This window comes from Lycorma delicatula, chromosome 8, assembly GCF_047948215.1.
Source record: "Lycorma delicatula isolate Av1 chromosome 8, ASM4794821v1, whole genome shotgun sequence".
In the NCBI taxonomy this organism is placed as follows: domain Eukaryota; kingdom Metazoa; phylum Arthropoda; class Insecta; order Hemiptera; family Fulgoridae; genus Lycorma; species Lycorma delicatula.
This window is the reverse complement of record NC_134462.1, coordinates 65,135,459-65,151,054: the sequence shown is the minus strand read 5'-3', so window position 1 is coordinate 65,151,054 and position 15,596 is coordinate 65,135,459. Positions and strand designations below refer to the sequence as shown.

General features: G+C 28.6%; 1 protein-coding gene across 11 annotated transcripts in view; it reads left to right on the top strand.

Annotated features, from left to right (window-relative positions):
• Window positions 1-15,596, top strand: part of trio (trio Rho guanine nucleotide exchange factor) — a 1,562,448-nt gene that overhangs the window by 1,165,599 nt on the left and 381,253 nt on the right. For all 11 annotated transcript variants that reach the window (XM_075373360.1, XM_075373356.1, XM_075373361.1 and 8 more), the window contains one exon: window positions 5,558-5,724. In XM_075373360.1, coding sequence (XP_075229475.1) covers window positions 5,558-5,724 — 167 coding nt within the window. The remainder of the gene's footprint in view (window positions 1-5,557; window positions 5,725-15,596) is intronic.

Here is a 15,596-nt window from a genome sequence, read left to right as displayed (position 1 = left end):
AGAATCTGTCAGAGAATATTTGATGTTATACTGACTGAACGAGTAGGCTTTAGGCCAAAATGAAGTTGCACCGACCAAGTTCGCTCGCTTACAATGTACATTGAAGTGGGGTTCCAAAGAAATTTTAAAACCTCTGCTGCATTCGTTGATTTATCAGCTGCTTACGACACTGTCTGGAGAGAAGGCATGGTTTGTAAGGTCCTTCATGTAATCCCATGCAAACTAACAACTCGCCTCCTTAATAACATGTTGAACGACAGAATGTTCCAAGTTATCATGGGATCTGATGTAAGCTTACCAAGGAAACTCAAGAACGGCCTGCCACTTGTGCCTCTCCTTTTCAGCCTCTATGTTGCAGACATGCCGCCAGAGACAAGATCTAAAAAGCATGGCTACGCCGATGACTGGGTGCTAACAACAAAATGTAGATCATTTGAAGAGTCAGAGGAGTTCCTGATGGCTGACCTGGAGAAACTGAGAAGGTACTTCTGAAGATGGCGCCTCCAACCAAATGCTAGTAAAACAGAGGTGTCATACTTCCATCTGAGTAGTAACAAGTTCGCCAGTAGGTAGCTTAAAATTCTATTTGAGAATACATGGCTCTTTCACAATGAGACAACAAAATACCTAGGCATGACAGTTGATACAATGCTTTCATTTAAGGAACACCTAATGAAAACTGCAGAGAAATTGAAAGTGAGAAACAACATTATACATAAGCTCTGTGGAACAACATGGGGAGCATCAGCTTCCACTTTGCACACATCGGCTCTGAACCTTGTCTTCTTGGCTGCTGAATATTGTGCGCCAGTGTGGCTTAACAGGCCTTATGTCCATAGAATTGATGCTCAACTTAATAACACTACGACAATGATTGCCGGGGCAACCTGTGCCGTATGAATGCTTTTGTAACAGAGTACAAGAAAATTATGGACAATCGAAACCTACCAATACATGAGGACATTGAGGATGCCAACTGTGGTCACCTTCGATCTAGAAAGCCACCTATCAAAACGGCAATTGCTGCAACAGAAGAAGGATTTAACCTAACTGATGCCTGGTGTCAAAAATGGACCACAAAGCAGAATAACCAAATCCCATGTATTACTCAAAAGCCGCCGGATTTTGATTTGCCATGTAAGACATGGTCAATGCTAAACAGAATACGAACTCAGCATGGTAGGTGCGCCTATTTCCTGTATAAATGAGGTAAAATACTGACGCCCCTTTGTGAGTGTGGTGAAAATCAAACTGTTAAACACATCACAGAAGTTTGCCCTATTACAGCTTATGAAGGGAATCCTGAAGATTTCCTGATGGTGATTTTAGAATCAGTAGCTTATATTAATTTGTTAAATGTTTGTTTGTAATTTTGACTGTAATTGGTGTTGTGTTTTGGTGCCATGAGCTAAAGTAATAAATCCAGTTGTCGGCCTCTTCATCTGAATATTTTATATTTAGAAAATTATTTTTGTTTGAACCTAAATATGATTTATTTATTAACACTGGGTACTGCCATTTGATATCCAGTTATCTTTTTTCTACCCTTTTTCAGAAATGAATTGTTTTTACTTGTAAAAATGCCACGTCTGACCAAGATTCAAGTCTAATAAATGAAATTATTATATATAAATACTATAATTATGACAATTAGACAGTTCAATCCCTGATGAGGAATTAGCTGAATGAGTTCTGTGCAGTTTGATATTTTTGTACATTATATAATTCTGTGGATGGGCAAAGATATTTCATTAGAAAGCTATAATCTTTCCCTTTCCTATGAATCTTTTCTATGTAATTATATTCTATGTAATCTTTTTCTTTCCCAGTCTTCCTGGTAAGACTGTAGTTCTAGAAGAAAATACATTTTCTTGTTGGATATATGTTCAGATCAATTCAAAGTCATTGATTTTGAAGGCCTATTAGACCTGCTAATAGCTTTGACTTTGATATTAACATATTGTTCCTATATTGGTTAAATTTCCCCAAGATCCCAAGGGTTTATAACTAAGGTAGATACTCGAATTGAATTGAGCCTTAAAGTTAACTTCTGAATGGGTTTGTTTGTATAATATGTCTCCTCTTTCCCTATCTTTTATTATTTCTTCCTTAGTTTGAGGATTATATGAATTTGAACCAGATGCTTGCTCATTCAGTGCCAAGAATTGAGGGATTTATGAATCTGATGAATGGAATTCTTAGAATGACTTCCTACTTAATAGGTAAAACTAGATATTCTAATCTCCCATCTTACTTATATACATACAATCAAGAAACTTGACCACCATTTCAACATTTTTGTAGGTGTGAACTTTTAAAATATATTTAATAAAATAGTAAATATTTTGCAACTTGGTACAACTTAGTACAATTAGAACATATTTTGCAACATATCCTCTAGATCAGTGTTTCTCAACACAAGTGATACTGCAAACCAATAAAAATTCTAAGCTTGTACTGCAGACCACACAAAAAATTGCATCCCAAACTGAAGGAAGTGCAGGTTTTTTTTTAGTAATTCGTGGACTAATTACCTAAAAAGTTCAAACAGTAATGTAATCTCACAGTTTTATGGTAAGCGAGTGGTTGGTTTTCTCAGTTGTATGCATTATTATTGCCATTAAAAAAGATGAGTAATAATGCATTTAAAGGTTTTAAAACTATGTAATAAAGAAGTTCATGGTCCATTGAAATTTTTCTGCGGACCACCAATGGTCTTTGGACCACCGATTGAGAAACAGTGCCTTAGATAACCGTTATACCAGGGTTCATTGCATTCTTGCTTGCATATAGTTTGTATGATTGCAGTAAAAGTTTAAATTAGCTTATTTAAACTTAAGCTTATGTTCTACATAGATATGATATAAAATTGACAATTTTTTTAAATTTCTAAAAGCTCTTAGACATTGAATTATATTTTGGTTTTACTTTTTACCTTTTATACATACTTCATTTGGTGAGTGTCCTTTACATTCTTACTTAAAAATAGCTTAATTTTTGTACTTTAAAATTTTTTTCGAATAACTTTTTTAAAAGGTCGTTCCTTCTCTTCTTGTGTCCACTTCCTTCTACTGGTTGATTTTTCCATTCCTATAATCTGTTTTCTGATTAGCCTCTCTAAAAAGTGTTCTGTTATTTATTGTTTCTGTGTTGATTCTAATGTTTTCCATGTCTTTTTCTGTTTCCTGAAATTTTAAATTATTTATTATAAAAGTGATTTTTTAAATTTATTGCTGTTCACAAACAATTTTTTTCCTTTTTTCATAAGTTATGAATAACAACAACATTTTTTATGCATACATTTACATATTTTGTTTTTCATAAAGTTTTTATTTTTATTTTTTATCATTTATTTTGTAAGTTTTGTTTTTAATTTAGTTTTTGAATCCAAGTGACGGATTTTTAAACCTCTTTTCTTTGCTGTTTTTATTTCTTGATTTATGTTTTCAACCTATTATTGCTGTCTTCTTATATTATTATGCACAAATGGTGACAAAATTTATTTATTCTTTTCTGCAAGTTATTTTTTAATTTGGAAATTCAAATAAAACTGGATATTTGTTTCAATAAAATTTTGTTTCTAGATCTTTGTAAATCTTACCTCATATCTCCTTTGTAGTTACCTTATATCTGTATAAATGGTACACCTCAATAGTTACATATTTTCCCTCTCCACCAGTTCATTTTTAAATAAAACAAAGCATTACGCATTAGTATTATTTAATAGTAAATAATAAATTAAAATAAAAAATTACGTTATCAATAATAATGCATGCATTGTTATAGGTTATGTTTAATGTAGTTGTATTATGTTTGGTTCATTGAATGATATATCATAATAATACAAGTATAACATAATTTGCTGCAGGTGGCAGGTTTATTATACTTGATAAACCTGCCATCTCATTTAAATGGTGCTCATGTTTTGTACGTAATGGTTTTCAGTAACATTATGGTAATATACAGTAATGGTCACTGTTACATTAGCTGTTATGTATTTAACACTATCGAACATTTTCTATAAATCGTCTACCTTTATGTGCATAGTAATAGTTGTTAGTATCTGATTAATCTTGATATTGCTAACTATTATTATCCTGTTATTCTTCTATAGATTTTTTTGTATAATTTATGATGGTATTCATAATGCTAATTATGATTAATTTGTTCATTCATCATTATTGCATTATTTATGAAAATTCAAAAAGAAAACATTATAAGGAGAAGAGAAAACAAATTTTTGCCTGTTAATTTTTAGAAAATTAAAGTAATACTTTTTTGTACAGAAGTCTCTAATACTCTTATTTTTATAACTGATGTTTGTAATATTCTATTGTTTTCATTTTTCGGAAATCTTAGATTATTTATGAAATGTTAAGTAATTGTTGCTCTTAGTAATAAATGTTTTGTTGTATTTGATATAGGAAGGTAATGAAACAATTAAAGAAATTTCAGGTATTCCTAAACATCCAACATGTTACATAATTAGTAAATGTTATATTTTATTTATGTAGAAATTATTTTATTATATTTTTAATTCCTTATATACTTTTAAAAAACAGAATATTTTGTGAATTAACAAAAATTTATTTTATTTTGTTGTATTTTTATTGTCTAAAATAAAAAAAAAATAAAAATTATTTATTGGTTTGTTTGAATTAAGCTTTATTTATTTTGGCAGCTATTTGTAGAATAAATCAGCAAATAGTTAAATAACTTTCCCATGGTTACTGGATCGTAACGACCCATAGTGACCTTATCTCCCTGACCCGTTGAGAAAGTCGTAAAATTAAATGTCGAAAAGTCAAAATTAAATGACATCAGTGACCCATATTCAGAAGGCATACAAAATTTCATAAAAATCAGTTGATCCAGTCTGAAGATATGAATCAAAATAACTAATGACAAAAAACAACAATTTAGGTTTATTATCCTATATCCTTAAATAAAAGTACCCAATGTAGCAAAATGACATCCTAATGTAATCAAATCATCTAATTAATAAGATGATTTTGTATAAGATTGTGAGTTCGAGTCCAGAAACAACAAAAAAAGGAAACAGGATTTTTTGCCCGGACCCCTTTATGGAGGTTTGAATATAATCAAACACCATCATATTATCTTAGTTGCCTAAGGGCATTAAATTATATGAAAAAAATTACTTACACTTTAGTAAAATATTGAGATATGAAATCCATATTGAGGATTTATTCCCTGCCCCTTGATCAACTGTAACCAAATTTAAATGACATCAATGCCCCATTTACAAAAATCATTGTGTTAGATTTCGTCTGAATCGGTCCATCTAGTGAAAAAGGTTACAACATACATCCTAAATTTTTCAATGCTAAAATTGTGTTTTATGGTTGGAGGGAGTCATGAAACATCACGATATGCAAAAACACCTTTACTTGCAAAATTTGACTTGATTAGTATTCTTTCTGTGGTGTAGTATACTGTATAACTGTACAATTTAACTACATAGCAGCTAAAGTAATATATTGATAATCATCTGTCTATATAATATTAAATTCTATTTTTTTTTTTTTTGTTTTAGTTGGAGAGATGGGTGGACGAATTACGTGCAGAGCCTTGCGATGAAGCCCCAGATACCCTGGAGGCAGCCGAACGAGCCTTAGAAACTGCTGCTCAGCAGCGTGATTCTTGTCTTGACGCTTGTGTTAATACAATTGCCCAAGGAGATACTCTTCTTCAAGAGCTTCGGTTAGTTACTTATTTTTTAAATTATTCTTAAGTTTTTGTTTTCTTTTTGAATTTTTTAAAATATTGTTGGCAGTTATGCTTATTAGCCACTGATCGCTCTATGTTTATCTAAATTTTCAACATGTTTATAATGGTAACTGTTACAGTCAGGAAAGAATGTTTTTTGAAGTAAAGTTGAGGTCATCATTTATCATTATCTAAGATAGTTGTTTTTGGCATAAAAGTTTATGAACTCAAACTAACTTATTCATTTTATTACATTAACCCATTCAAACAGTTATGTAAGAAAAATAAAGGCAGGTATTTATGTTCTCAGTGTTAATGATTTTATCAAGCGATAAAATATGTATGTCACATTCTCAAATACTTTTTTTTTGATATCACTTCCAATCATGCAAATGCTTTTTTGTCTTTCCACTTCTCTTTTTGAGGCACCTACACACACAATTTATTCATTGGTGATTGAAGTAATCCTTCTTTTATTTGCTTATTCTCAAGAAGCAATAATTCTGGTGCTTAATTACCATTTTTTTTTATGATATGCGAACTGTGTAGCTTATGAAAAATTTCAAATTAGAACAAGGCTTGAATTCAGAACCTTTTGTAGAAATACAGACATGCTATCATAATCCAGGTGATATTTTTTTTTAAAGTGTGTATATTTGGACTTTTTCTATATGATCGTCTATCCTCTGAAATATCTTCAGAAATGATTATTTCATTAAGTTGAAAAAGGTGTGCTTAAATTTTTATTAAACAAAATGGAAAAAAATTGCATATATACCCATTTTTCCTATTTCTCTGGATAAACTTAATAACTGTTCATTTTCAAGAAAAGATTGAGAGAGAAAAAAGTTTTGTTATTAAATTTACACACCCAATATCATCGGTTGCAAATAAAAAAATACATTATTATTGATGAAAAAATAGCAATAACTGTCAAAAAATGTAAAAAAAAAAAAAAAAAAGTTTTTTTGAGAATCTTTTTTGAGTATTTATACATAAGACCTTCAGATTTTGCCTCACAGAACTTTTTGATATGATAAAGCAACACGCCAAATTTCAACAAAATTGGTCCGACAGTTTTTACACAGTAATTTTGCAATCTAAATTTAAAAAAACAAAAATGTGATTTTTCCAAGATGTGTAGAGCCTGAACTAAAGTCTCTAGATACTTGAAAATTTAATCACATATAAAAGAACACTCAAACTTTCAAATGCATAAAAGTTGAAATGTTTGAAAAGTTTAAAACTGTTAATTAGGAGAGCCTAGTGAAGTTTTCAAACATATTTGCAATTTTAACGAACAAAGTTATTTTTTTTTTTAAATTGATGTCTTGTAAGCTAAAAAGTTCAAATATCATACTGGCAAATGTGAATTATTGTTAAATATTGGTCTATTAATTTATCAATAGTAATTTATTTAAAAATGAACACAATGGCAATCAACTTTGATCAGTTATATCTCCAGAGATAAAATGAATTGAAACTTATTTTTTTTAAAGAATTTTTGCTTTCTGAGTACTTTTAAGCTGTTGTTTTTAAAATTAATTTATATAAGAATTCTTAAAGATATTCAATTTGTTTAAAAGCAAAAAAATTGCAAGTATGTTTGAAAAATTCCCTAGGCTCTCTCCTAATTAACCAATTTAGATTTTTTGAAATGCATTTGAAGTTTGAGTGCTCTTTTATAATGCAATTAAATTTTATAGTATCTTGACACTTTATTTCAGGCTCTACACAATTTCAAAAAATCACATTTTTTTTTAATTTGGATTGCAAAATTATTATGTAAAAACTGTCTGACTGATTTGTTGAAATTTGGTCTACTGCTTCATCATATCAAAACGTTCTTTTAATCAAAATCTGAAGGTCTTATGTATAATATAAATACTCAAAAACAATTCCCAAAAATCATTTTTTTCTTTTTTTGACGGTTATTGCTATTTTTGTATCAATAATAATGTATTTTTCAATTTACATCTGATGGTATTGTGTATAAAATTTAATAACAAAACTTTTTTCTCACTCAATCTTTTCTTTAAAATGAATAATTATCGAGTTATCTATAGATTGTATTTTGTTTTGTAAATGAGTTAATTTTAGAAATGTGATAATAAAATCTTTTTTTATTTCTTCAAGTATTGCAACTAAGAAATAGTTTTCTTATTTTTTAATTGATGCAGAACAAACACCAGTATCTTTTTAATTTGCTATCATATGTAAGGTAAATATAAAACAATTTTTGATGGTGAGGTAATTAAAAAACCATAATATCCAATTCTGTTGTTTCATTAAATGAAACTAAGTGTTCTTTTTATTTTAATTGAGAAAGAATACACAAATGTAAATTTTGGTAAAGAATTTATGTTAAAGAGGAATACAACAAAAAGTATCATGATGAAGTGATGTGAATATCATGATGTAGAACATACACACTCAATGGATAATAACTACGTAGACTAAACATTTATAACACAAAATCTCAGTAAATGTTAATGGTATATTCATATAAAGATATGTAACTAAGTTTGTGAAGTAAGAAGTTTGTAATGTAAGAAGTTTGTATATATACATATGCATTCTGCTGAGGAGTATATATAACATAGTATATATGTACAGTAGCTGCGATCCCTAACTTCAAGATGCACAAATCAGGATTGTTTTTCTACAAGAGTAGTAGTGTTACAGTTATACAGCAGTTCCTGTATTAGACAGAATGAAGGTGTATTTTGTAAGGATGAATGGAAGTTGCGTTTCTGTGGGTTTGAAATCCTGATGTTGAAACGATATATATTTGAATCAGTGAATAAGTTAACAAGGAACTATTTTACTCCTCACTTTCATTAGAAAGACTGGTTTGGGATGCCTGTTATTCTTAGAAATTGATTTGTCATTTTCAGGAATGACTTGTGATTCATGTTAGGATGCTTACAACTGTGGTTTTGATTATTTAATCCTCATACTTATTTGTATATTTGAATGGGATTAGATAACACATGTGTTATGGATAAATTTTAAACTGCATTTTTTCTATTCAGATATTAAAATTACTGTTATTTCATGTAATTTTATAATACTTTAGTACAGAGAATTTACCTGTTATTAGGTAATTAGGTTTATAATTTTTACTTTCCTGACTAAAGCTCTATTGTTACTGCAACAGCATAGCTATAAATAAATAGTATAGCCAAAATTTTGGGTTTTGTGTTTTTACAATTGTCACATTTCAACACCCTTTAATAAAAAAAAAAAAAAACATAAAAAGAAGTCATAGAAATTTTTGAAAGATGTAGTATCTTTGTTCATACATGGGTGACATGTATTTTGATTAATATTTCTAAACCAGTTCAACATAAATAGCTGAAAATTTTCTTTTTATGGAGCATTGATGGAAAAAAAAATTTGACTACATTAAAGTTGGGGTAGTTTTTGCCTTTTCAAATTTTTGACTTTTTGAATAGTGGTTGTAAAAAATTGATTTTAGGTATGATGAAAGTGCTTATTAAATTATTTAAAATTCCAGAGTATTAGATCAATTGGAGTTTGATGAGCAATATTTAACATTATTTCTGAAGTAAATAATTATTCCAATAAATAGACGAGCCCCAAAAAAACAAGGAGACTGAATGAGACCCATACTTAAAATATCAATGTTTTTAAACTTTAATTTTCTTTTATCAAAAGTCTTACTGTATCTAATATTTATATAGACAACCTAAGAACGTTTAGGGAACTTATGGGACCTGGCTTAAGAATTTATAAATTTTATAGAATGTTTGTAGAATTTCTGATTCTTTATCTGTTTTTCATGTTGTGACTGTTATTAGAAGTATTATACAGAGGTAGGTGTAGAGAGCAAGAGGCTCAAATGAGACCATTTTTTTCTTTTTACAAAAACTTATGTTTTTTAGCAATTATATGTTAAATATGGTTTAGTTTGGTGATGAAAACATCATTTACAAAAAAAAGTCAAAGGTTTACTAAGAATTTTGATTTTTCCTCAGTTAAATATACATTTAGTTCTGCATTATTTTTAAGGTAAAAGTGTCATTTGATCAAGGATGTCAAATTGTACCCAATTTATTTTTAATTTATACTTGATATCATTCCCAATTGAACTCTAACTACTACGTAATCATAACTTGATCCATGACGGCATACCTCTATCCTTGACAGATTTTCTATTACTTTAAAAGCCAGATTTTTATTAAGCTATTTTTTTTTTTCATTAATTAAGCCAGACGTTTTATTACTTTAAAAGCCAGTTTCATTTACGTTTTTTGTTTGCTAATAAGCTAAGTAAATAAAGTTTAAGGGATACAAATAGATTTTCAACTGTAGTCCTGGAAATCTTTTAAATCTAAAACTTTCCTTCTTGTATTCACTGTACATGCACAAGATTGTTTCAAATTTTTTTTACTTCAGTTGGGTAAATTGATATTGTCTCTTTAAAAAAATAAACAAACAAAATGAACATAGCTTTAAAGTAAAAGATTTGAAAGTTCTAATGAAGTTTAGAAGCATCATGACAGTTTATTTTATTTTAAATTCAGTAACAGTATCATTAATTGAAGTTAAAATATTAATGAAGAATAATGTGTTATTATATTGTGGTTGTGACCTTCTCTCTCTCTCTCTCTTTGATGTTATGGTTTCTAGTAAAGATATTACAGTATTTTATACTATTGCTAATGTATTGAGAAACAAGGATACTATAATACATAATATTATTTCATAATTGTTTTCATTCATTAAACTGCCATCTGTTAGTAATTCATTTATAAATGTTTCACTATTCGTATATGAAGTTAACCATGCTTGTAATAAACAGACATTAAATGATGTTTATCTTTGTAATATGTGTTCATTTACTTTATTCTTACACATGCATGTGTGAGTATATATATATATATATATATATATATATATATATATATATATATATGTATGTATGTGTGCTTTTATTTTTTTTGTTTTCTACGAATCGTTAATTATCTGTGTAAATTTTTTGCTATTTAATTTTTAATTTCTTTCATAGTCAGCATTGTAAATAAGAATTTATAATAGCAGTTTTACTCATATCCTTATTTGTTGGTGGAATCTGTTCATAAAAATTAATCTTCTGCTTCCTAATTCCAATAAAGCTTGTTGTAAAATTTTCACATGATGTAATCAGCAATTTGTAAGCGAAGAACACTTTTAAATAAAACCAAAAATAAAAAGTTAGAAGAGTTATTATAGTTAATTAAAATTAACACAAATTATTTTTCCACATAATTATTTTATTGGCTTTTAATTTATTTCTGCTATAATTCCATGTGCTTTTTTATTCTGCCTTCAGAAAAATTTCTTACTAGTGATTTAGCATAACCATCTCGTCGATTTAACTTCCCATGGCCTGTTGATAAAATGATTCCAAAGTGACATATTTTTACTTGGTTTACTTATTTTATTTTATTTGTGAGATTGATTATTATTGTACAGAAACAAAATCTTGTTGATCAGTATCCTACATCTTTTATTTTGAATACAATTTACTCTTGAGAAAAGTAAGTCTCTTTTAAGTCCCAAAAACACAGTGATTGAATGCCTCATCAGTAAATTGACTGCTTTGTTTTAATGTTAGGGTATGATATCCAGTTCTCATATCCAGTGAAAATGCACAAAACTATTTATTCTCCTTTGTTCTGATAGCATTGCAATTATTTTTAAATTAAAGCAAAATTTTTTTTATTGATTCCATCAATATACATTTTAGAATCCATTGGTGTACAGTTTTCTGTCTTAGTGTTTCAGTAAAAATATTGTGAATTATTAGTTGTAAAAATTTTGAAAATATAGATTACTATAAAATTTATAGCATTAATTTTCATATTTTCTTTTATTTACTTTTTCCATCAAATTACTATGATTTGGTTGAAAATCATATAATTGTGAGACAGTAACTACATTTTTTCAGAATATTTGTTTGTTATTAAAAAAATCTCACACATTGTCTTCAACTGAACTGTCACTCATAATTATCAGTTTAAATTTGTGTTTCTATGATAGAATTGTTTTTGGCGATCAGAAATTAGATTACAAGTTGAATTTTACAATAGGCAAAAGTTTGGCATTTTATGTATGTATTGTTTATTAAATACAAGCTGTAGTATCAAAAAGTTGATTCCTGATGTAGGTAGATAAATGTGCTACAAGCATACAATCTTAAGCAGAAAATTTTAATTAAAACTTGCTTTCAAAATGGTCCTCATTTTATTAATTTTTTAACTTTTCTACTTTAAGAATGTGTTTTATTCTTGAGTTAATAAATTTTATTAGTAAATACATTTTATGATCCATTCACCTTTTCTGACCGTATTATTCATAATTTATCATTCAAGTAATATTTGTTTTTGTACTGTATACAGAAAGAAATATTTATAAGTATGTTAAAATGATAATAAATTCTAAATGTGGAAAAAATTTTTGCTAATTATGAAAATAGTTAAAACACTGTATTACAGAATTGAATTAGCCTAATGCTATGAGAAATGAGTAATATAATGCCCTGCACAGCAACTGTCTGCCTTTTGCAAGCATGCTTTCATTTTATTTGTATACACACACTACTTTTGTAACTGCTGTAATGGATTGGGCTGAGAAATTTGAAATTATTTTTGACAATCATAACTTAGTGGTGTTGCATTTTGTTTAATCATTGCAGCTTTGCAGAAGTATCTCATTAATATATTGGTTAAATTTTTTGATAAGTCAAGTTTTTCACATTAGTTATGTAAAATTGTTGTATTTTGTTGTAATATAAAATACATCCAATATTCAGTGTGTTTGGAAAGTCGCTGTGCAGTATGCTTTAGAATTGAGTGATGAATTCTGTGTTTTCAGCATTAGGTTGGTTGCCCTATCGGTTTGTTGGGCATCGCTCAGTAATGAACTAAGACGTCAATTGTTGAATTGTGATTGAATGTGCTTCGTTTCGCTTTGTTTTTCGGAATCAATAGTTGCAAGACATGTAATGGTTCTTTTGGTAGAGGAACGCATTTTTCTCATTGAACACGTCTTTCGTGAACATGACAAGTATACAGAGTTATTGAAGCATAAGTTTTCTGAAAAGTTTTGATATACTACTGTTCCTCATTGCAATCTAATTTGAACTCTTATCAAAACATTTTGGGCAACAGTCTCTGTTGAAAACGCTGTTTGATGTGGAAGACCACCTAAACTAAACCAACAAAAGCTGCTTGATATTTGAAATGTTATGGTGGAAAGTCTATAAAAGTCAATGCATACATTAGCATAGCAGCAAGATATCAGACTTGTTACTGCACATAAAGTTGTAGGAAAAGAACTGGGACTTTTACTCTACAAAGTAGTTTGTGGAAGTACTGAAACCTACAGACATGCCAAAAGACTAAATTATTGTCAGTGGTTTAAAAGTTATATTGACCAAAATTATGTAGGTATCCTCGACATTACGTTTTTTTACACAAGAAGCACAGTTTCATTCGTGTGGGTTTGTTAATTCACAAAAGACATGGCTATGGTCAACAACTAATTCCCATGAATTACAAGAAGGGAAAATTGGAGTCTGGGTTGGTGTGAGTAGAATGCATATTGTGGGTCCAATCTTTTATGAAAATACAGTTAATAGTGGTCGTTATTGTGCTGATTTAACAAACTTCATTAGTCACTTAACTGAAGTGGAAATCAATCATGGTTGATCCAACAAAATGGCACCACAGAGCACACAGCTTATAGATCAATGACCTTTTTTACAAAATTTCTTTGGTGAACAAATCATTTTGAGGAGTTTGTGGCCTGCAGTGTATCACAATAAACCATGTTCAATTGACAAACTAAAAACTGCAACATCAGTATACGTATAGGATATTCCAGTTATTGTACTGCATGTTTCTATAAAATTATGAAATAAAAATACAAAGTAATAATTTAGAAAATTTCATCTTTGCACTTCCATAATTCCAGCGCACAGCAACTTTCTGAACGCTCTGTATTAGCTATTTCAGAACCTCTATGTCAAGTTTAATGCTTTCAGATTCAGCTAGAGCAAAAAGTTACATATTTCCGTATTATAATCTATATAAATTGATAATTCAATCAACAGTACACTGCAATAATACAGTAATTTTTCACAGGTAGTTTGTTAGACCACCAATATTCTTTCATATGTACACTATTTTTTTCTTAATCTACCAGATTTATATTCAAACTCACCTTTTATTAAATATAATAAATGAAATAATTGTGTTTAGACATATTAGTATGATAATTTTATTTGTAAAAATAAAGTGGCGAAGTTGCTACTGGTGTATGATAAAAAGTATTAGATTAGTTTTTTTGATAAACGTTTATGTTAGTTCAGGTGTATGAATCATGGCATTGGAATGCAGAAGGCAATGGGAAACCACTGCATTAAAGATCCTTAAGGATATCCTTAGTTGATCATGGTATGGGATGGACCTTTTTGTAAAAGATTTTGGGCGTATAACTTCCTCGTATTCGGTTCTTGGGGAAGGGCATACAAAAGGTTTCATGAAGAAGTAAGAATAAGGTATTGACATGGAAAGGGTAATTGTGCAGGGAGAGCTGGAAAAACGAAAAAGGAAATATGATAAGAACTAGAACATGGAATGGTACTATTCCTTCCCAAAATTTTATCATTTGAGTATTGCTAATGTTTATGTTAATTGGGAACTCTCATAAAAGAAAAAAACTGCTTACTGGAACATTTAGATATTACTTTGTGACATTATAAGAAAATGATAGTAATTGATAGTTTTAAGAAAATGTTCAAAGAATAAAGTCAGAGTTCTCTATTTTAGTTCTAAAATTTTTTAATTAATAAATGGTGTTCATAGGTACCTTCCTTTTTATATTAATTTTTTATTTTTTATTTAATTCTTATATCAGGTTGATACATTTAATATCAGTAATGTATATTTTGTTTGCATTAATTATTTCTTTTTGATTGTTTCTTATAATAACATTTGACTACAGATGTGGTCGATTAAATGAGAAGTGTAATAAGACGTTTACTATGTTTAATATAAGAATAAAAAGGCATATTGCTCTTTTTTCTTTTGAGGTTCTCACTAGGGTGATATTTCAGATTACTTTCTTCTTTGTTTTTCAATCTTACTCTCAACCTCCCTTTAATATCTTCTTCTTTCTCTGATGATGATGTCATTGTATACATGTTATAAAAAGAACAGATAACAGGTTGGCAGGTGGTGTTCTTTTAATATATTTCTTTTTTTCTTATCATTGTTATATAATTCTGTTTCTCCCAACATTAAATTTTGTAATAGGATGTCAGTCTTCTAGAAAGTTTTTGGAAGATAAAAATATGAATTTTTTTTGTCATCTTTAGATTCTTTATTTCTTTGTGTCGTAATATAGTTTTTTTTCTATGCTTTTTCTATCTCTAACATCAATTAAATATTTTTAAAATCCTAAAAAAGTTTTTTTGCATTTTGCAAGTACCAGGACAATGGAGGGATTGTATTTATTGTATTATTTACATACTTGCTGTCATCGACAGGTAAAAAAAATTGTAGACCTGTATGTTTTTAATCGTATGTATTTTTTAAAAAGTCGTGATAATTAATTTGTCAACAACTTATGTTCCTAGGTTTATTTTTTGTTGTTTGGAATTAACATTTTTTCATTAATCAACACTTAAGCACAAAATGAAAAGGTATTTGTTATTTATGAATATTTTAATTTAATTTTAATCTCTTGCAAATGATGGAATTAATAATTTGTTTGCAATATAAGAAAGTAATAAAAATCTTATTATTTGTGATTCATTAAGTAATTTGGTCTTTTATCTAGGATTCACACAAAAA